Source organism: Podarcis liolepis (assembly GCF_965112155.1).
Source record: "Podarcis liolepis genome assembly, chromosome: 8".
Lineage (NCBI taxonomy): Eukaryota > Metazoa > Chordata > Lepidosauria > Squamata > Lacertidae > Podarcis > Podarcis liolepis.
The window spans coordinates 14,143,248-14,164,842 of record NC_139560.1 but is presented as its reverse complement, the minus strand read 5'-3'; the positions used below and the strand labels follow the sequence as shown (position 1 = coordinate 14,164,842).

Here is a 21,595-nt window from a genome sequence, read left to right as displayed (position 1 = left end):
TACAGTGGTACCTCGGGTTACGAACTTAATTCGTTCCAGAGGTCCGTTCTTAACCTGAAACCGTTCTTAACCTGAGGTACTACTTTAGCTAATGGGGCCTCCCGCTGCCGTTGTGCGATTTCTGTTCTCATCCTGAGGTAAAGTTCTTAACCCGAGGTACTACTTCTAGGTTAAGGGAGTTTGTAACCCAAAGTGTTTGTAACCCGAGGTACCACTGTACTTTGGAACGCAGGCTAGATTTTTGAAATGGACAGACCTAGATCAGTCACCCTTGTTTATAGGTTGCACATGCGGAGAGGTGCAGGGCTGAAAGAAACGCTCATATAAACCAGGGCCTACACAAAGCAGGCCCTGTTTCTCCCACCCATACGTAACAAAATAAGGGTGGACGGATTGCAAAAGCAAGTCCTACTCATGGAGGTGATTTTAAGAGATGCAATTCATACTACAGGCTTGTACATGAGGGCTTAAACCCACTGCCTGCAAAACTTTTACACACCAAGGCGCAAGCCTTACTGACCTTTTTATAAGACATACAGGCAAGACTATTTCTGACTCTCCCTGTGGAAAAAACCCTCCTCTGTCTTTCTTGCTAGTTTAAGCCTCCCAACTGACTATCTGACTATGCTATGGGGTAATTTGGATACGCACCAAGCCAAATTGCCTCCTTTCACCCAATCCCCTACAATTCCATGGCGCGAGAAGTTGCAACAACTGCCCATTGCGTTCTTTTGTCCCTCAGCAACAGAGAACGGAACTCACACAAAACGGGCCGCTAAAAACACATAAAAAGCATCAACAGAGAAAGCAGAACACCACTTTCATCTATGGCTTTATCGCAAGAATCAACATCCTGCTTTCAAACGATGACACGCGGCAGCGCGAGGTTATTTTCTCTGTCTTGCGAATAAAAACTCCAAGATGAAAGCCCGTCAGTTGGTTAAAACACACAACACATTAAACGGTTTTCTGGGTTCTGCCTGCATGAGTAGCAGGACATTCAAGCAAGTCTGAAATACCCAGGGCATAAAAATGATCCCTTTTATCCTCACGCTGAAATGATGCTATGGACATCTCTCTCTTTCTCTCTCTTTAGATCAGCAGTGGGGGGTTCCTCTATTCATTAGCACATTCAGAACGCCAATTTCTCCCCACTGGGCAACAGTTTCTTTATGTTCCGAAATCCACATGGAGCTAAGGTTACATGGAGAGGTCCAACTTGTGACCAGCTCCAAAACACATCATAGTTCCAAGAATTTAGGGACTCAGAAACCTGGATCGCTTACAACTGTGGTGGACCAAAACCCAAATGTGTGCTGGATCTCTTCATAAAAGCTAATGCCATGCAGAACCCACCTTGCAAAAGAAACAATGCATTGCACAGTAAGACAACTGATGGTCTGGGCCATTTCACACATTACGCAAAGTCCATGCCAGTTACGCTGCTGGCAACAGACTCAGCTTTGGCTAATCACTGATTAGTGTACCTGTGCGATACAGGTGTCGCTGTGCGATACAGATGTTTGCAAACATACCTGATTTGCGTTCACATTCATTTTAGATCTTGGCTTAAGGTGTACACTAAACACGTCAGCATGTGGAATGCTCTTTAATGTGGGCTGAATGTGGACCTGTGGACCCTGTAACTAAAGAACTCCTAGTTGGAATAGTTCCAAGTCTTTTCCAAGGGGTGTGTGGCATAGTGTTCCCTGAAGCATTTTGGTTCACTGAGCATGCAGGGAAAATTGCATGTCTGAATGCAACACTTTTGTTAAATATCCCAGCATCACACGCAAAGGCAGCTGTTCAGGGAGAAGGCTTCCAGCCTAGCCTTTTCCCGTCCCTGCTAACTTTGCACCAAGAGATTTTACAACAAGCCCTAAGCGTGGTCGTGGTCTCAAAACAAGCTGTTTCTGTCAGGTATCTACAGCAACGCCACATTCTACTTCCTGAACATATGAGATCTGCTCTCAGAAGTGCTCTCATATCCTGTAAATACAGAATTATTACCCAGGGGTTTTTTGTGTATGTTTTGTTTTTTTACTATTTTCACTTCAACTTAAGTTGCTGTACACCTCTTTTGTAGAGCTTGAAATTTAATGGAAGGAAGGGAAACTTTTCTGGGGTAAGCTTTGGGGCATCAAATAGCTTGGGATGGGGTGGTACAAAATAGGGGATTAATTATGGCTGAGCCACCAGGAGGCAGCTGTCAGATCACTGAACATTGACTGCAAGAATTCGCATAGCAAATGGGAGGAAGGTTCTAAGCTTGAGTTGCAGGATGGCAGAATCCATGGGATACTGATTAAAATTTGCATCACTGGAAGCAGTTGTTTATAGTTTCTCTTGTTATCGTCAACCACAGGTAAAATTAACACGGCACCACCACCCTGTTTGCAGCCCCCAGATATCTGGAGCGCATCAGGCGGGAAGGAGACTGGCGAGAGGGAGTGCTAGGGAGAACATACCCTGACAGCTCGCATGTGCATTTCTCTTGCGATCAACTCAATGTGAAAGACAAGACGGGAAGATGCAAACATCTTTCCTGTAATCTGTGAAAGGGCCCCGCGTTTTAGCCTTTGGCCGCAGCGGCAGGAGGCAATTGCTGGGTTTACCTCTTGGCAGCTGCAAGCCAGGCTTAAGACATGATTTGCAATGGGTGAGAATTAGAAAGTAGCAGTAGTCTGCCCAATAAAGCAGGAGTGGGGAATCTCAGGCCTGGGGGCCAAATGTGACCTCCCAGAACTCTCTATCCAGCACATTAGACTCTATCCAGGTCACACTCCTTGCCATCCCCTTCACTGGTCCTATTTCACACCCTCCTTGTGTGTTTTGTGCCTGGCTAGAAGGTACCCTTGACCTCTTGCTTTTCCTGAATGGATGAGAGAGAAGAGGTCTGTAATCGTGTAGCCTACCTGTTGTTGTTGTTTAGTCATGTCTGACTAGCATACAATGGAAATGATTACATCCAATACTCAACCCACTTTGGCCTCTCGCCCCACCCAGCACTGACACATGGCCCCCATTAAGTCCCTCAGAAGGCATAGCGGCCCTTGGGCTGGAAAAATATTCCCCACTCCTGCAGTAGAGTAATGCAGCAGGCAGACAACCAAATAACCCGAAGCAGAAGCCACAAAAAGCACAATGAGCACAGAAGCCCTGCCCTTGGAGATCTTGGGGGAGAAACGGAAGGTGCTACATGCGGGGGCAGCCGCTGTTCCCTAGGCATACCTGGTTGAGGGCCTCTGGCGGCATGGGGGATGGCGACTTGGACTGGAAAGCGTCCTGGGACATGAAGCCGGAGTCGTGCGAGGACACGCTGGACAGCCTCATCGGCGCTTGCTGGGGCAGGTTGGAGCTGCGGTAGCGATAGTGTGAACTGGGTGAGTGAGAGTGTGAGCCGCTTGACCGTGAGTCACTACTGTTTACACTGTTCAGACTGCTGTGAGATACAAAAAGGAAGAGAGACGAGGGCGGAGGGGGAGGGGGGAAGAGAAACAAAAAAAAGGGGGGAGGGGGAAGAGACCGCACAGGACAATTAACATTCCATGGTTCTCCAGCAGGGCATGCAGCACAAAGAATAAAAAATAAATAAATGGCACAACTAGCGGAAGGAAACTGGTAAGAGTCGCAAGGAACTGCAGTATCCTTAGGAATCGGATGGAAAATGGCAAATCGACAGCATCGAGTGGTACTATGAACAAGTCAGGGGCTGTTTCTGCAAAGGAAGAAGTTCCTCCAGCAGACCAGGCAGGAAAGCGGGAGGGAGCTGGTTCCCCACCCCACCCCAGGCTACCAGCATGGAACGAAACGGCTGACAACTGGGGAGGAAGCTGGGATAGCTTGGGTCAAATTGAACGTTTGTTGCACGAGTGGAACGACTTCTGCTCATGCAACAAAACTTCCCTTTCTCCTCTCACGCCACCCCAATCTGCTGCAGAGGGCTAGGGGCAACCTCAGAGCCGATCTGAAGGGGTAGGAGCACAGGAGGAGGAAGAGGAAGTTCCACTGTGTGAATGGAAGGTCTGCAAGAGCACTGACTCTGCTGGACACAATTCCTTTGTAGGCTAGGGGTATATTTGAAATGCTGCACTGGATACCGATTAGGGCTGCCTCAAGGCGCCCGAGGTAAGAAATCCCATCAGCACCCAAACAAAAAGCTAACCAGCATGTGGAACGTTCTACTGAGAGATTCCCTGTGCAAGTGAATGGGAGTGGTAGCAAAACCACTACTGCACTCGGGTACAGATCCCGGTACTCAGTGGGACTAGAATAGGAGAGACTTCTGGCAGACTATGCACCGTGGACTGGACCTGCCTTGCCTCTTAATTCTGCTGGTGCAAGCAGGGGCCTCACTCTGCTCCTGAGTTTGTCGTGTCCCTTCCTCTCATAGCACGCCCTATCGCCAGAAAAGGCACCCTCCCTTGGGGTTAAAAGTCTGCAGAATTTTAAAATTTTAAGGCAGAGGAGGGGTTTCACTGCTAACCCAAGAGGGCTGGCTACTTTCTCCTTTAAGCTTCTATTTACATAATACTATCAACTGTTGGGCTCAACCACATGAAGACAGCAGGAGATCTTTGATGGGGGTCTCCTGAGGATTCCCTTTAAGCAATAAATAGAGCTGGCAATCTGCTTTGCGGGAGACAAGAGGCTATACGGTCCCATCGCCTGTGGAGATGATGGTCACGTGAATCTCCCACCATCTTGCCTAGTTTACCTGCTGGGATTGTACGGCCAGCCATTTTCCTTGTTAAGGATATTGCATTTTGAAAAGCCTGGGCTTACCGCTGTCAATAGAAATATCTATAGCTCTCCTGTCTATAGATACTGTATGTACGCATGCACAGACAGCTCGCTACGCAGGGAAATGCAAGGGGCATCTTGGTCTACCATGCCGTAGGGTGCTTCAGCTCTCCAATCCATGTGATTCGGAAGGCAAATTTGTTAAAAATAATGACAATAATAATAATAATAGCATTTAAGGCTAAAAAGAAATGCAGGGGCAAGGAACATACAGCAGAACGTCTTCCTTTTGGTGGAGAAAAGGAGAGAATTAGACACCGGTGTGCCTGGCAAGGAGTGAGGGAGGAGGAGGAGAAGAAGCATGCTGCCAAACTGTTTTAGCAGAGAGAAAACAGTTTTCATGGAAGAGGTCAAAGGGGGATCTAGATGCTCAAAACACGCAAAAATAAAAAAATTAACTCTTTTTTTCTGAACTGCATTTCATCAGTACTGAACAGTAAAGTACTACCGAATAATTTTCAGTAAAGGATTTTACTCAAAGAAGTTGGAAGAGAAACGGGAGGCATCCAAGCAGTTTATGCCACTGAGAAATTAAGCCTGCTGTACGATTGAACAATTGTATAAACATTTACAATGTATGTGGGTTCATGAGACAGTGGCAAAGAATACCAGACCCCGAATCGACAACTGGATGGTCAGTGGCCGGTTTTCCTTAAAGGTTTTTTTCCAGAGCCTCTTTGTATGGCTGTCATAACAACGCTCAACAATTCTATTTCACTCTATCAATAGCATCTCAAGAAGGAGAGGACCACAAAACAGTAGACAAATTATTATTTTACAAAATTCAGACGTACCCCCAGATTCAACCATCTTAAAGCACCATTATTTTGATGTGAGTCAAGACTAAAAAGCTCATTGCCCATGAATGGGTTGGGGAGAACATTTTGTCGCAGCATGGAGAAGATTGTGATTTCTAGACAAGGGTCTGAGAGGTTCTTCTTTTGTCCCGCTGCTTTTGACTGCTTGCCGCTGAATCGGAACAAACATCAATCTGCAGAAAACCTAATTAACATTTGTTCCGATTCAGCAGTAAACCACAGGTTTTCCTGGGGAAAGCGGCAGGACAAAAGAAAAACATGTTTAGAAATCACGGGATAAATGGCACATGTGGCTGAGCCCTCAAAAGGTGTTGGATCTCATCAGTGCCTGGATGAACACTGAGTGGTCCTTCCTAGGTGCTTCAAACATCCTAGAGGAAAGAGCAGGATCCAAGCATATAAATAAATAAAGGGCATTTATTAGCGTAAAATATTGGGTTCCCATAGAAACAGATCATGTGCCTTTTCTGCTTACCTGCACACACTGGATTTTCTTGACATGGTGGTACTGGGAGATGATGGAGGAGTCTGATAGGACCAGCCATAATCAGAGCCTTTCAAATCTAGAATTACCTGGAGAATCAGGAAATAGCCATGCACGGTTATTTACACCAGTGAATTGGTCATTGGTAGCTTGAAACTAGCTAGCTGCTGTCAGGTCAAGCAATCCTATCAGGGCATCAAGTTAAGCATATCCTACTAACACCGCAGCACACTTATTTCTAACATTACGGACTTGTTATTATCATGGTCCTTCAGTCTCTTTCTCTTTCTTGAAACACACGTCTCTCAGAGCCCTCCAGACCAGAAAAATCTTTACAAAACACAACCAGTTTTATTCAAGATTCTGCCAACCATATTCCAAGTGCTGCTTGCTGAAATCTAGTGAAGCTACACTGTCACTTCCTCAACCCAGTGCCCTCCAGATTTTGTTGGGACTACAACTCCCAACATCCCCGGCCTGTACGACCAACAGTCATGGATGATGGGAGTTGTAGTCCAACAACATCTAGAGGGCACCAGGCTGAGAAAATACTGACATAGATGAAGGTCAAGGGCACAGTCTACTGGAAAGTTCTCCTCCTGAAGCCCCCACAGCTGGCCACCTCAAGAGGAGCTAGGCAAGGATGTTACCATGTTCTTGGGCAGCTGCCAATCATATCAATAGTGCTTGCATGGGGAAGACTTTTCAATGTGTCATTGTCCTAAGCTTTTGCACATATATGGAATTCTACCATTTGGGAGTTGAGTCAACACAGTAAACCGAACAGATTAGCCCTTCCTCAGTCAAACTAACCTGCTCACTTGATGGCGGCAGCTTGTGAGGGTCCATAGTGAGGCTTTTCAGATCTTCTGAGATGGTCTGCAGGTGAGTTATTTCTCCCAGCATTGAGATTTCTTCTTCCTGGAAGATTAAAAAAACATAGAAACGAAGCAGAAAATCAGAACTGCCCGTGTTACTGAGTTCTATTACATATGCAATTTCGGTCAACATCAACAAACTAGCTGCTTCATCTTACTAAGTCAAGGCATAAGCACCACTCACTTCTTTAAACACACAATTTGTACAAAACAATTTGTAAAGGTTAAAAAAAAAGGATTAGATATTTATGACTGAAGCTACAGAAAAGGTCAGGCTTGCAAGCAAGATGTCAACATTCCTTCATTCTTAAATCATTAAAGAAAAAATCCTTCTTAGTTCTTGCCACATCACTTTCTTTTTTTATATAATAATTTTTATTACATTTTCTGTTTTACGATTTAAAATACTCATTTAAACATCCCTAAAATATCAATGACTTCCCTTCTTCTCTTTCCATGGTTTATTTTGCCTATCATAAATCCCTGCATATTTTACAAGAACAAGAATGCAGTACATTCATTATTCCATTATTGCACCCTTCAAAACTTATTTACACTGTTGAATTGATCTTAATGCTGCCAACATTTTCAAGTGTACACAGTTCCCTCCCCCCGTATATTCAATAAACGTTTTGCAATCTTCTCTAAACATATGTTCTTCTTGTTCTCTTATTCTATATGTTAAGTCTGTCAGCTTAAGTTGCCATTCTTCTTTAGTTGGGACCTTGCTCGTTTTCCATTTTGGGGCTAACAAAACACGGGCCGCAGTAGTGGCATACATAAATAACCTTTTCTCACACCTGGGAATTTCAGACTCAAAACATGCTTTGTGGAAGCAATGGGGAAAAGGTTCAAAACGAAACTCACAATCACAGGCCGCAGCATGGAGATGAATGAGCAGAATCTGCCGCGTTCCTCAATCAGGGCCTTCCTAACGGCCTGTTTCTCTGTTTCTTCAAGAAGTAGGTATTTATCGTTCACGTCCTGTAAGGCGCTGTCTAGCTGAGGTTGGATGTCTCCTCTACCTAATTCACAACGGAGAAAAAGCAAAGGTGGTTATAGGCTGAAGCTACTCCCAAGGAAGCCCATAAACATTTGTACGGCTTTGGCTATATCTGGGCTCACGTCAAGTGTGTTCACACGGCTAGTCACTACATGCCGTCAACTCCCTTGTCGATCCATCTCAATGGGAGTGAATCTGCCTTGAATAAACTGAATTTGCGGCTTAAATCAAGGAGCCTTGCACACCTCCTTTGGGACAAAGGGGAGGGAATATTAATTTAACAAAGAAAATACAGTTCTTATATTTTACAGTATTAAGAACAGGCTACACACATAAGGAGAAGAGGTTAAGCTTTCACAGAGCGGTCAACTGTTGTATTTCATCAAATACATAACAGAAGATGGAACAATTCAAGCTACATTGACACAGACTGGTGGTCTGCCCCACTTTTTTTCAGGATACCCTGGGAATCATTAGCAGCTTATTTGGGGTTCCTTTAACAAGAAGATCAGTAATGGTAGACAAACATATCTGGCGCCATAACAGATTTATAGAATTATGCATGGAGAAAGTGGCTGGAGGAAGCTTTTTCTCCCTCTGATACAAGTCTAGAACCTGGAGCCGTCCAATGAAACAACAGTGGGAGATTCAGGAAAGACTAAAAGAAGCATTTTTTCCGCATAGTGCACTGCCAGTTTATGGAATTCACTTACAGAATGGCGTAGCAAAGGCCACCAACAAAGATGGCTTCCAACTGCCCTCTATGAATTTGCCTATCAGTGGGCCAGTAGTCATGGGGGGTGCATGCTACTTTCAGGAACAGAGGCAGCCTGTCTCAGAGTACCACTTGCTGGGGCAACACAAATGGGACACTGTTGTTGAGCGCATGCCCTGCTTATGGGCCTCCCAAGGCTACTGTGGTGGAGAGGACACGAGATTAGGTGAGCCTTTGGTCTGACCCAGCAAGGGTCTTCTGATGACGACGGCTTGCCTACCGATTACCAATCTCCTCGTATAATATGCATTACCTAGGGCACTATTCGTTTATACAGAGGAACAATGAGCCCCGCAAGGCCTGCCCAATGCGCTGCATGGGATGCAGAAAGCTGCCTCACACCAGCTCGCTGTATTTGCAGTATTGCCTGTTTTGACCGGCAGCGACTCATTTGACAGATGTCTTTCTCACCGCCTGCTTTCTCATCTGTTCAACTGGAGACGCCAAGGTTATATATACGGCCATGCAGCTTAGAACATCCCCTGAAGGAGTTTAGGGGACAGGTGTTCTCTTGGCCAGCAAACTGAAAATGGTTCCGTAAAAAGGTAGGAAGGCGGGTTTAGAGGACAGATCGACGGTTGTGCAACACCAACTCCCTTGTCCCGGGACTCCCAGGACTCGCCAGTTCGGTAAGAACCTGGCTGGGTCCCACCAAAGTTTAGTGAAGGATGTCAGGTCCAGGAGAAGCAGAAGAGGTTACTTACCCACCCCAGTTTAAAGCCAATCCAGTTTCACAAGCAAAAGTTAAAGGGGGTAACAGGAGTTGGTGTGTGTATATACAAACTTTTCACGTAAAGGTATCAGGGAGGAAATCAGTTTCACAAGGGAAATAGGGAACTTGCTTCAATTCAAGCCACTGGGTTACAAACAAACAAGGATACTGGCGTTCAAATGTATGCACAGCTCTCATCTCCTGCCAAACTCACCACCATATTGTGCATCCGCCCCCCACAATCTTAAGTATATTTTAAAAATTCCCCAGAAAAATATTGAACCGTTAAGGTACAGCCTGGTATCCACGTTGATGTGCTTCATTGGCAAAAGTGACCACAAAAAGGCACCCATAAAACTGAAGCTGGCATGAGACTGCAGCTGACAGAAGCAGTACATTTATTTGCTTTCAGGGTTTGGGGACTTTGTCGGAACATCAAAGTATATGTATTGCAAAGAAAAGAAAACCAACAGCCTGGGGGCTTGCCCAGAAAGCTTACTAAGGTAAGACACTAGTTTATACCCCCCACCTTGACTTAAATGTGGCTGCTCACAGCCAATTCTACACACAAAAAGCTTATTCTGTAGCAAATAACATGTGCGTAGAAAATGCTACTGCAAAAAATGGAAGTGTTAACAGGTACAGCAGAAATTCAGTTACAGACTAGTAGTCTTTGTGAGACCAAGACTCACAGGACACAAATCACCTCAACAGCTGGCACTGCTAAGCAGATCTTGCTGGCCCCTCCAACTCCCATAAGCCCCAGCCAGAATGGCCAATGGTCAAGGTTGACGCGAGTTGCATTCCAACAAAATTTGAGGGCATTAGTTGGGAAAAGATGTAATATGGGGCCAACCCTGCCGTCTTGGCTCTCAGCCAGCGCTAGATCCATTAAGGTCTGAGATGGCACTCATGGTCTTCAATCCCATGTGTGATGCAAGAGTGCTGCCCAGGTTCCTCTAGGTTTGCCGCCAACCATGCCTCCATCTCCTCTTCAAGAATGACCATTTACATGGCTTCATCCCAACGGGAGGCAGGCAGAGTTTATGCTGCGAATATCCCCTCTTCATGAACACATTTTTAACCTCCGCCCCACTGAAGGCTACTAGCAGGATCGGAGCTGTGCGTCACAAGGACATACCGGCCATTATTTTAACTGCAGGAAGAAATTAAAGAGCTCAGACTCCAGTGTGTTGCCTGTTAAGTGTCTGGCTACTCAAGTGCAACTGTGCATGGCAGAAGCTTTTGTGTTCGTAATTCAGACACTAAATCGGAATTAAGCGCCTTGGACAGACTTCTGTAAGAGCTGAGAGGTGCCATATGAGTGCAGCTAGGATCTCACTGAAGCAGAAAGCTAAAACCTATGGTCTACCTCAGCCCTCTGCTATATAGGAGGCATGCTAGGAAGATACCAGCCTCAATATCATCCCAGTAGCTACATATTGGGGTGCTCTCAAACCTTGCTCTGCAACGCCCCTTGGTAGCGCAAGTCTTAGACCAGGGGGGTCAGCAAGGGTTACCTTGCCTGGGCCAGTTCACTCCAGCGGAGATCCCTCCATGCGCGCCTGCAATTTCCGGCATCTGTGCAGACACGATTTCCGGCGCCGCAGAAGCAAGTCCCTGGGCAGCTCGGTTTGGGGGCAGCTCCCCGTGGGCCACTTGTGGCCCGTGGGCGTTAGGTTGCTAACCCCTGTCTTAGACTTTCTCTTTACTCTTCTGCCACAGTATGAAGACCATGAAAATAACAGGAGTCATCTTTTTCTGAATGAACATTCATATATTTGAATCTCGATCGGGGAACAATCCACTCATAAATTATTAGTAGTATAATTGCACACTACCTACATTTTACTACACAGGTAATGTTGCATGCGTGCGTTCTCTTCGCATTTTGTTTACCTCATATGGAAATAGACGTTGACTGGAATCTTGTTTTATTTAATTTTGTTAGCTCGGTGATTAGGGCCTTTGGGGGGGAGGAAATGTGATGTAGACCGGAACTACATCTGAATGTTGAGCAACTCTGATTTATGAGTGGATTCTTCCTTCTATTCAAATATATGAATGTTCATTCAGAAAAAAATGACTCCTGTTATTTTCGTGGTTGTTTAGATTTATAAGTGTCTAACGGTTGCCCTGGTGACACTATCTTTTGTCACACTGCATTTCGCTATGCTATCACCACCTTCCCTGTTGTGTTGTTACGGTATAAAGACGAGAACAGAAACAGCCTCTCTCTCAAACACATTCACACTGTGAGTTTCACAGAAAGGTTGCTTCATCAGTGCGTGCACACAGCACTGCATGAATCTCATTCCATTAAAAAAACAAAACACAACCACGACCACAGCCTCCTCCCTCCTCAAACTCACATTTTCCTTGGAAGCTTGGGTGTAACCCCTTAATCCTCAGGGCCAATTGGCAACCTACCGTATTTTTCGCCCTATAGGACGCACTTTTCCCCCTCCAAAAATGAAGGGGAAATGTGTGTGCGTCCTATGGGGTGAATGCAGGCTTTCGCTGAAGCCTGAAGAGCGAGAGGCGTCGGTGCGCACTGACCCCTCTCGCTCTCCAGGCTTCAGGAAGCTATACGCAAGCCTTGCAAGCCCGGCGGGAGCTCCCGCGGGCTCACAAGGCCAGCAGCCTGCAACCCGAAGAACGGGGCACCCTCTGGAGGACGCCCTGTGCTTCGCGCAGGTGTCCACAAGCCTTGGGCGCCCGGGAGGGGTTCCCGCGGGCTCGCAAGGCTTGCGGGCGGCAGCCTGAAGCATGGGGCGCCGTCCGGAGGACGCCTCGTGCTTCTTGCAGGTGTCTGCAAGCCTGTTCTGGGGGCTGGGGCACCCCAGCCCTGCGGCTGGGGGGGGGGGATAAAATTTTTTTATTCATCCCCCCCCCCGAGAAAACGAGGTGCGTCCTATGGGCCAGTGCACCCTATAGGGCGAAAAATACAGTATATCCAAGTCTAAGAAGATATAGGGGCACTTGCTCCCCCTTCATCCGTTGCTTACATTTATCTCTCCTTCACCTCCCCCTATTGTCTTTCCCACTATTAAAATTTAGACAGGTAATCCTCCTTGATGTTTGCTGTACTCCATCATCTATCAACCCCAACCAGCATGGACCAATGGCCAGGGACTATGGGATTTCCCTGATGCAAACGTACTGAAGATCACAACATTCGAGGATAAAACAAAAGTCATTTTCTACTCCCAACAGCCTGACTTGTCAGTTATCTCTAACTGAAAACCTCATTTCGGAACCACGTATTTCTACCCATTCTCAACACACCAAACTCATATATTTGTTATCAATCAGGGCATAACATGCAAGTGATTTTTTTTTTAAAGGGTATGTTTTAGGGTCAAGGGGTTACAAACATGGGAATTTAGGCTCTAGACTTTAAAAAGATGTTTTGAATAGGCACATATATTCGAAATCATCCTGTTGAGAGATCGCAAGCAAGTTTTCGAAAATGGAATAAATTTGATGGTGTCGCCATTCTAACCGCAGGTCTCTTGGACAGCTAAGCCCAGCACACTTGGATAAGTCTACTCAGTTCCACCCCCCTCAAAGGAGTCAAGGATGGTGGCCCAGGAGCACCTAAACTGTGGAACTCCCTCCGCAGAGAGGTGTGTCTTTCATCTTAAGTTGTACAGCTTTCACCTTATGGTGAAGACGTACCTCAGCCATTGAAAATGAATGTGTTTGGCTTCCCACCTCTTTGGCTGAATTTGTATCGCTCTGCTCCTTTTGTAATGGTTTCATCTGTTTTTATTTCCGTTGTATTTTCTACAGCTGCAAACTGCCCCAGGACCTTATGGTGATGGGTGGGTAAAAAAAATCTTATAAAATAAATACTGCTCAACTCCTTTACATCAATTTGCTTATAATTTGGTGACATCCATCTGGTAGTAAGAATTGAGCTGTGATTTCGAGTCAAGTATTCCAGCTTTTTCCTAGGCTATTAAGATGTGAAGCTAATTTTCCTGCATACTCCGGAAAAGGTAGTAAAATGGGAGAGCTGAATGCTTCAAGTCAGGTCTAGAAAATAACTTGGCCACATATCATCATGATGCCCAGAACCCTGAGAAGTGTTTGAGGGCACAGCTCGTACTTAAATAATTTAATGCCAGTAAAGGTAAAGGTAAAGGGACCCCTGACCATTAGGTCCAGTTGTGACCGACTCTGGGGTTGTGGCGCTCATCTCGCTTTATTGGCTGAGGGAGCCGGCGTACAGCTTCTGGGTCATGTGGCCAGCATGACTAAGCCGCTTCTGGCAAACCAGAGCAGCGCACGGAAACGCCTTTTACCTTCCCGCCAGAGCCATACCTATTTATCTACTTGCCCTTCGTGCTTTCGAACTGCTAGGCTGGCAGGAGCAGGGACCGAGCAACGGGAGCTCACCCCGTTGCAGGGATTCGAACCGCCAACCTAATATTTTCCAAACCTAGTGCATCACTATGGATTTCATGTAGCATCTGGCTGAGAAGACACCTGCTCTCGGGTGTCGAGGCCAAAAGATGTAGGAGTTTTAAATTCGAAATTAAAGTCTAGGCAGCTAGTATGAGACCAGACAACCATAAGAGGCTACAGCAAAGAAGTATACCAACCAGCCACCAGAGATGCAGTGCAGCTCAGACTTACCCAGCGCCTCAGCTGTCGAGAAGGTGAGCAGGATACAAAAATTGACACAGGAGAAGGAAAATAAAATAAGTCAAAACCAATGTTCTAAATTTCCTAGTGTTTATATACATCATTAGCAGATTGAAGAGAAGCAAAATGATCCCGTTCACGCCAAAGGTTTCTTTCCTTCTTTCACATTCCAAAGTTGCTAGGGTCAAAGTGCTAATTTCCACCCAAACAAAATCCTGCTGTACTCAAGCTGGTTCTAATTTATTTAGCTTTGTTAGAACTTCCAGTTTCTTTCATCTCAGCAGCTGGTCCTTCGAAGATTTGCACAATGCAACTTGATGAATTCAACGGGAAACCAGGGAAAAGGTTACATTTGTGAGATCTAGTGAAATAGGGCACCCCCTGTTTGGAGTATCAGGAGTTGCCTGATCCTGACTTCATTTCTCCACTTCCGGGTTCAGCCCACTCTATGCCACGGTTTCCTGTAACAAACAAATCAGGCCAACTATGGCTAGCACTAGCATCTAAACTGTCATTTGGAAAGCAAGGTTTGAAGTGGTTTTGAAGACTATGGTTTCAAATCGTAAGTTGGAGGTTAGGTGCTAACCATAGTTTGCCCAATTCAGGCGTCAGGGCACAATACGATTAGAAGAAAACTGAAAACAAGAGAAAACTGGTGTATAGGAAAGGACATTTGTACCTAAAACACTACCGTTCCTCCAAATCATTGTTTGGAGGATAATCTCAATTGACCCTTTTTACACCACTTAAGGAGCTCCCACACCCTTCTGTGCACATGTTAAGACAGGGAAGGGTGTGTTTACTGTAAGCACAAAACTCAAATTATGCAACTGGAATGTCTTATGCAAATTTGCATACATCCGTTTAGTTTAAATCGCTGCACAATTTTCATCTTTAGACAAGTGTGTGTGTTTCTGTGTAGGTTACTTAAGAAAAATATGAAATCAGAGTAATAAAAATCACTGCATGACTAATGAAATCATCACATATTTTAAAGCAAAGACTGGTAAACACACCCACGGGTTCTCCTCTCCAACCCTGAAATTTTCTTGAGCAGAATTCGCTATAGATGCCATTCTACGTATCTTTCTCCATATATACACTAGGCATAACATTATGCAAAGCACATTATTGTGACCTTAAAAAGACGTATGCGCTACAGAAGATCCACACTCCAGCAGCGTGACACAGAGGTGTGTGACATCTGTAGATACTTGCGACATACAAGTAATCTCAAACATTTCCAATGTAGCAGATGAATTCCCCAAACGTGCTGAAATCTCCTAATTTAATTCTGCGCCCCACAGGAGCTGCAGTCCCTCTGTAAAACATCCCTCAAGCTCCTCCTAGTTGTTCTTTTAAATGGATATATAAACAGCTAACAAACAATATTTTTCAGAACAGAATGTTTTAATGCTAAAATATGTTGGATGAAATAGTTGTCTTTGAGATAAGTGGAAAAACTGCCCCAAAAATTGCCTACAGAACAGAAATATCTAGAGACCAACAATCAAAAAATGGGGAGACACAGTGACAACCCATCTTATTCTAAGGTCCAGAGAGTGCAAAAATTATCATGTGAATTTCAGGATTACCTTTTGCTGCTGAAAGTGGTTTGCCATTTTTTTAAATATACCATTTATTGATGGGTTGGGCTAGCAATCTGTTAATAAGCCAATGTTACGTTACACATTTGCAAAAATGGTTGCATAAAATAAAATAAAAGATTCAAGAAAATGGTTAAACTAACGGACACATTGTTTTCTAACTAGAAATGGTATTTAGCTATAGATACAGGCCCAAGGCGACTGAAAGGCTTGCTGAGCTGTTTGAAAACAAGTATCAAAATAGACACAAATACAATATAGTGCAATAGACCATGGTGAACTGTAATAAATTCCCAATCTGTAATGGGAAATTCGCTTTTCTTAAGAAAAAGGCACCACCAAGCCTATCACATTTCATACACCCAGTTCAGAATCCTAGGTACATAAATCTCATCAGCTTTCATGTAATCTTAATTTTTAAGCGGGCAGCAAAATTAAAATCTGAAATGCCTGCACACCCAAAAACATTTTACTGAACTGAAAAACAGAGAGAATACATCAAACAAATCCAACATAATTTTTAAAATGAAGTGATGCAATCAAGCTTTACTCTCAAGGGCTATCGATACCTTTAACATCCAAGGACACTTCCACTCAACAGTTTATTGTGGAACTTGGTGATGCTACTGCATGCAAGTTTTCCGAAATGTCCACACAATCTTGTAATCATCTAACCGCCACCCATTTTTTTCCGCCATCCAGATTTACAATTTCCGTTTGTTTGTTTGTTTGTTTTAAAAAAAATTAATGGATTTTCAGCGGAAACAGTAAATGGAGATAAAATGGGAATATGGGATTAAATTTTGATGCACACGTGAACAACAGAACCCACAATAAAGGAAGCACCTACAATCCAAACCATTTTCCAGTATGGCTTTGGGCTGTTTTACCATTATAAAAATGTAAAAGTACTGACATTGCACCTTCACTCTAATAAAACAGGGAGTTTCAGCAGTGTGCCTCTCGTTTTGTTTTGTTTCTAACATCTTTATCGTAAGCTGCGTTGGGAGAGCTTGCCCTAAAGGAACCTGGGTCACATCACAAAACCAAGTTAAAACAGCTTGTGTGTGGACCACTATATAAATTCCCCCCTTGCATATTTTCCATACACGTGGATGGACAAACAGAAGGGACAGATTTCCACTCTAAAGGAGCCACCGTGCGTGTACAGATATGCCAGACAGAGACTACAAGAAACAAGAGATAGCTGGACAAAGAAGAAAATGTAGTTACCAAATTTTGTCAAGGTTACATCTCGACAGCACAAGACACGTGGTGTGTCGTCAGTGGATTAGGGGGACAAGGCTAGTACCCTACATGTTTCCGGTACATTAGAGTATTAACGCCTTCTGCCTCCTTCCCAAAGCCCATCCCATCATCCTAAGGTCCACAGAACAGAAGATGGCAAGTTCCCCAAGGATGTGCTCTATGGGGAGCTGGCTCCAGGCCAGTTGGCAGACCAACTCTGCACTGCAAAGAGGTCCGCAAACGGGACATGAAGGCTGGCGACATCAACCTCATCGTGTGGGAATCCCCTGCAGAAGACTGAAGGCCTGGAGACAGGTAGGTCTTGCATCCATGGCAGCGACCAGAGGAGGAATGACTGCTAGGATGGAGCGCAGAGAGAAGAAACACCACGGTGCACCTACAACAGAACAACTGGACGCCTTTGTCTGATCCAATCCTCAACGAAAACATGTCTGTCCCATACCAGTCTCCACAGCCACAGCAGGTGCTGTAATCTTCCAACCGTTTGACTTCACCCCGAAAGGCACACTCCTCCATTGTCTCCTTAGACAGACAGACAGGCCAACCTTGATGGCCAAGAGCAGCTATCCTGCTCTCAGTGACGCACACCAACCCTGGGGTGGACTTAGCATTTGAAAGAGACTGTTCAGAACAGTGTTTAAGCCATGGGTAGGCAAACTAAGGCCAGATCTGGCCCAATTGCCTTCTAAATCCAGCCTGCAGACAGTCCGGGAATCAGCGTGTTTTTACATGAGTAGAATGTGTGCTTTTATTTAAAATGCATCTCTGAGTCATTTGTGGGGCCTAGGAATTCGTTCACCCCCCCCCACACTTCAAAATATAGTCCGGCCCCCCACAAGGTCTGAGGGGCAGTGGACCAGCTCCCTGCTGAAAAAAGTTTGCTGACTCCTGACTGTAAGCGTTATGAAAGTAATTCTCTTCTCTATTCCTGCTGTGACTCCAGAATTGGCTGAAATAATTTTGGAAATTGGGATGTAGAAAGGGGAGGTATGGGGAAGTCGGCGAAGTAAGGTTTAAGAAAAAGGGATGTGAAATTATACATGTTTGTTTGTGTGTTTCTTTGTTTGTATTGTGTATTGTTTGTGTTTATAAAAACTGTGAAAAACCAATAAAAACTTTATTAAAAAAACAAACAGAATTGGCTGGGAGCACAAGACATTATAGGGGGACTGATTTTACAGGATGAAGGGGTCATGGTGTTGGATAGGTAGACACACCCACCCATAAACACATACTCGCACCAGAACTCTGAACAAATATTGAAATTATTTCAGTGCGAAGGCCAATGCACTTATACAGTGATTAAAATGCAGCAGCAGCAGCTTACACTTACAGAAATGCATCGGTAGGAGGGAGTAGTCCTACTCAGGGAGTAGTCCTTCCTCCTACTCAGCACAAATAAATGTGTATCACAACAGTCAACACGACAGCAGTTAAGTGTGGGATGGATGGAGACTCTGATTGGGATTCGCCTATCCGGCCCAGTCAATGGAAGCCCTGTGCAAGGCTTTTTGCTTCTGCAATGGGGCTTCGTCGTCCCCCCCCGACATCGCACCCTTGAAATTGGCTTGTGGGGCGCGTGTCAGAAGAATCCCCCAGAACAGTGCAAAGGGGGAGGAGAGGGTGGGAGACTATTCCATCTATCTAAATGACATGCTTGTGCAGATGAAATGGCCAGAAGACCACAACGTTTAATTCCACCCTAAATTGGAGGTGTGTGTGTGTGTGTTTGGCAAAAACAAATCAATACATCCAAATTATTATATATGCACAGTCACAGAAACACAGCTTTTTGCTGCAATAAAAAAACAAACAGGAAATTCAGAGCAGCCACACACCAAGCAAGTAAGGAAAACCTCAGGGAGAAATTTACCTTTCTTTGCTTTCTTCTGTAGTTTCAGTGTGTCTGAAGATTTCTTTTTAATCTCCTGGCGGGCTTTCTTGTATTCTAGAGAGAGAAAACGGGAAACACAGTCTGAATATCAACACATTTGACATCTATGCTATGGCATGCTTTGTAAAAATAAATAAATAGATCTGGCTACGCCTGATGATGCTAGGAGTCGAGAGAATGGCATGCAGTGTTTGAGAAAGCAATTTAAGCTACTTTTCTCTGTTGATGCACCCTAATGCATTCCACTAATATTTAGCACAAAAGCAGTATGTAAAAGGGAAAGAAGAGCAGGAAAATATTAATATTATTTATTAAATTTGTATATTGGCCTTCATCCAAAGATCCCAGGGCAGTTCACAACAGAAAAATACAAATTGAGAATACAAAATACACAATAAAACAGAAACAAACCAATAACACTCCCCCACACAAGCACATTTAAAAGCCCATGTTAATCAGCCAAATGCCTGGTTAAAGAGAAAACATTTCATCTGGAGTCTAAAGGTGTGTAATGAAGGTGCCAGGCAAGCCTTCCTGGGTAGAGCATTCTACAGATGGGGGGCCACTGCAGAGAAGGCCCCGTTCTCGTGTTGCCATCCTCCAGACCTCTTGTAAAGCAGGCACACAAAGAAGGCCCTCAGAAAATGATCTCGGGATCTGGGTAGGTTCATATGGAAAGAGGCGGTCCTTGAGGTATTGCAGTCCTCAGCCATTTAAGGCTTTATAACTGGGCCCGGAAATCAATGAGCCAGGAGTGGCATCACATGCTCAAACCATCTTGCCCCAGTGAGTCACCTGGTGATGAGTGATGTCACAACAAGTAACCCCAAGGGGGCCTCAATATAAGCCATGTACTCATCTGATTACTCGTGAGAAGGAGGAGGAGGTGTGGGCCGAGTCAGAATCTGCTGGTGGCCCTACTTAACCTGCACCTCAAATGCCCTTCAACACCCCTGCAGTTTAGAATGTAAAATATGCAACACAAGCATGGTTAAAACTGCAAAACTAGGGCCACTTGGAGGGGCATGCACAATATTTCTGACTTCCCTTTCTGTGGGCAGCCTGGAAACATGTGGGGGACAGCTGAGAACATGTACGATCCTAGGTTCCTTTTCCCCTGATACCCCCTCACCTCCTCCCCCAAACCAGAGGCAGAATCTTAACCAGCTTACGAGATAGCACGGTTACTCCCTTTCCAGTGAAGGCAATGGGAAGGAACAAAATAAAATAAAGGGGGGAGAACCACAGCTCCCCACTTTCTGGTTTTGTATGCTTTGTGCTATTTTATGCATTATGACTTAATGTTATTTTTATTGATTACAGTTTAGTCATTCTTTACTGCAATTTTCAAGTGTAAACTGTTTTATTATTATCTGCTGGTATTTAATTTTACTGCTTACTATTATATTCCAATGGGATTGTTGAACGTTGCTTTATTTTGATATACAGTTAAGTTGTTTATTTTGAAGCTATGCTTTTATTATGACTTTCTTGTATTGGATCATACTGCTATTAGGTGGGTGAACTTTGCCATCTGTTTTGTTGTTTCTTCAGCTTTGTAAACCGCCTTGTCCATATAGCAATATAGAAAGGTGGTATACAAATGAAAATGAAATGCCCCGGCCAACACAAGCTAGCAGGGATGAAGAAAAGGTAGCAGCTCCACCCCTAAATCTACCTGCTCTGGCACAGCCTAACCACCGGTTCACCTGTCCTATTTGAGAAGCAGCAATTGTTCAAAACAGCCAGACAGGATGTTCTTAGAGAGCATCAGGTTTTAGTGGTAACCTGTCTTTTATTGTTCTTTCATTTTATTTTAAGAAACCGTGGCTTCCTGTGGTTAAGACTACTACAAATGCACCCCTCTGCAGTTAACAGGGCAGAACCGCGGGTTCTAGCCACTGGGGCTTCGCAAAGTCACAGATTCTGGTTGTACAGTCATACCTTGGGTTACAGACGCTTCAAGTTGCATTTTTTTCAGGTTGTGGACCGCCAAAATCCGGAAGTACCGGAAAGAGTTACTTCCAGGTTTCGGCGGTCGCGCATGTGCAGAAGCGCTAAATCACAATTTGCACATGCGCAGAAGCGCCAAATCGCAACCCGCGCATGCACAGACACGGGTTGCGAACGTGCATCCTGCACAGATCATGTTCGCAACCTGAGCATCCACTGTACTTTCTTCTCAGCACTTGAGGGTGCATTTAAAGGTAAAGGTAAAGGGGCCCCTGGCCATTAGGTCCAGTCGTGGCCGACTCTGGGGTTGCGCCGCTCATCTCAGTTTATTGGCCAAGGAAGCCTGCGTACAGCTTCTGGGTCATGTGGCCAGCATGACTAAGCCGCTTCCGGCGAACCAGAGCAGCGCACGGAAACGCCGTTTACTTTCCCGCCGGAGCGGTACCTATTTATCTACTTGCACTTTGACGTGCTTTCAAACTGCTAGGTTGGCAGGAGCTGGGACTGAGCAATGGGAGCTCACCCTGTCGCGGGGATTTGAACCGCCAACCTTCTGATCTGCAAGTCCTAGGCTCTGTAGTTTAACCCACAGCGCCAGCCGCGTCCCTTTTTGAGGGTGCATTTAAGCACACACAAAACATTAAAGCGGTTGCAAGCAATGCTTAGCCGTATGGCCTGAAATCTCTGCATAAAATGAACACATCACTCTTTTTTTTAGAAGTGGCGGGTTCTATCAAATCTTCAGA

General features: G+C 44.9%; 1 protein-coding gene across 21 annotated transcripts in view; it reads right to left on the bottom strand.

The window, feature by feature from the left end:
* The window catches only part of MTSS1 (MTSS I-BAR domain containing 1), a 149,501-nt gene that overhangs the window by 12,205 nt on the left and 115,701 nt on the right, over window positions 1–21,595 (bottom strand). For 12 of the 21 annotated variants that reach the window (XM_083516686.1, XM_083516666.1, XM_083516669.1 and 9 more), the window contains exons 6-10: window positions 18,876–18,950; window positions 7,851–8,008; window positions 6,919–7,026; window positions 6,097–6,194; window positions 3,232–3,442 (exon numbers count right to left, since the gene is read on the bottom strand). In XM_083516686.1, coding sequence (XP_083372812.1) covers window positions 3,232–3,442; window positions 6,097–6,194; window positions 6,919–7,026; window positions 7,851–8,008; window positions 18,876–18,950 — 650 coding nt within the window. The remainder of the gene's footprint in view (window positions 1–3,231; window positions 3,443–6,096; window positions 6,195–6,918; window positions 7,027–7,850; window positions 8,009–18,875; window positions 18,951–21,595) is intronic. The other 9 variants (XM_083516675.1, XM_083516683.1, XM_083516684.1 and 6 more) reach the window with 2 other exon arrangements.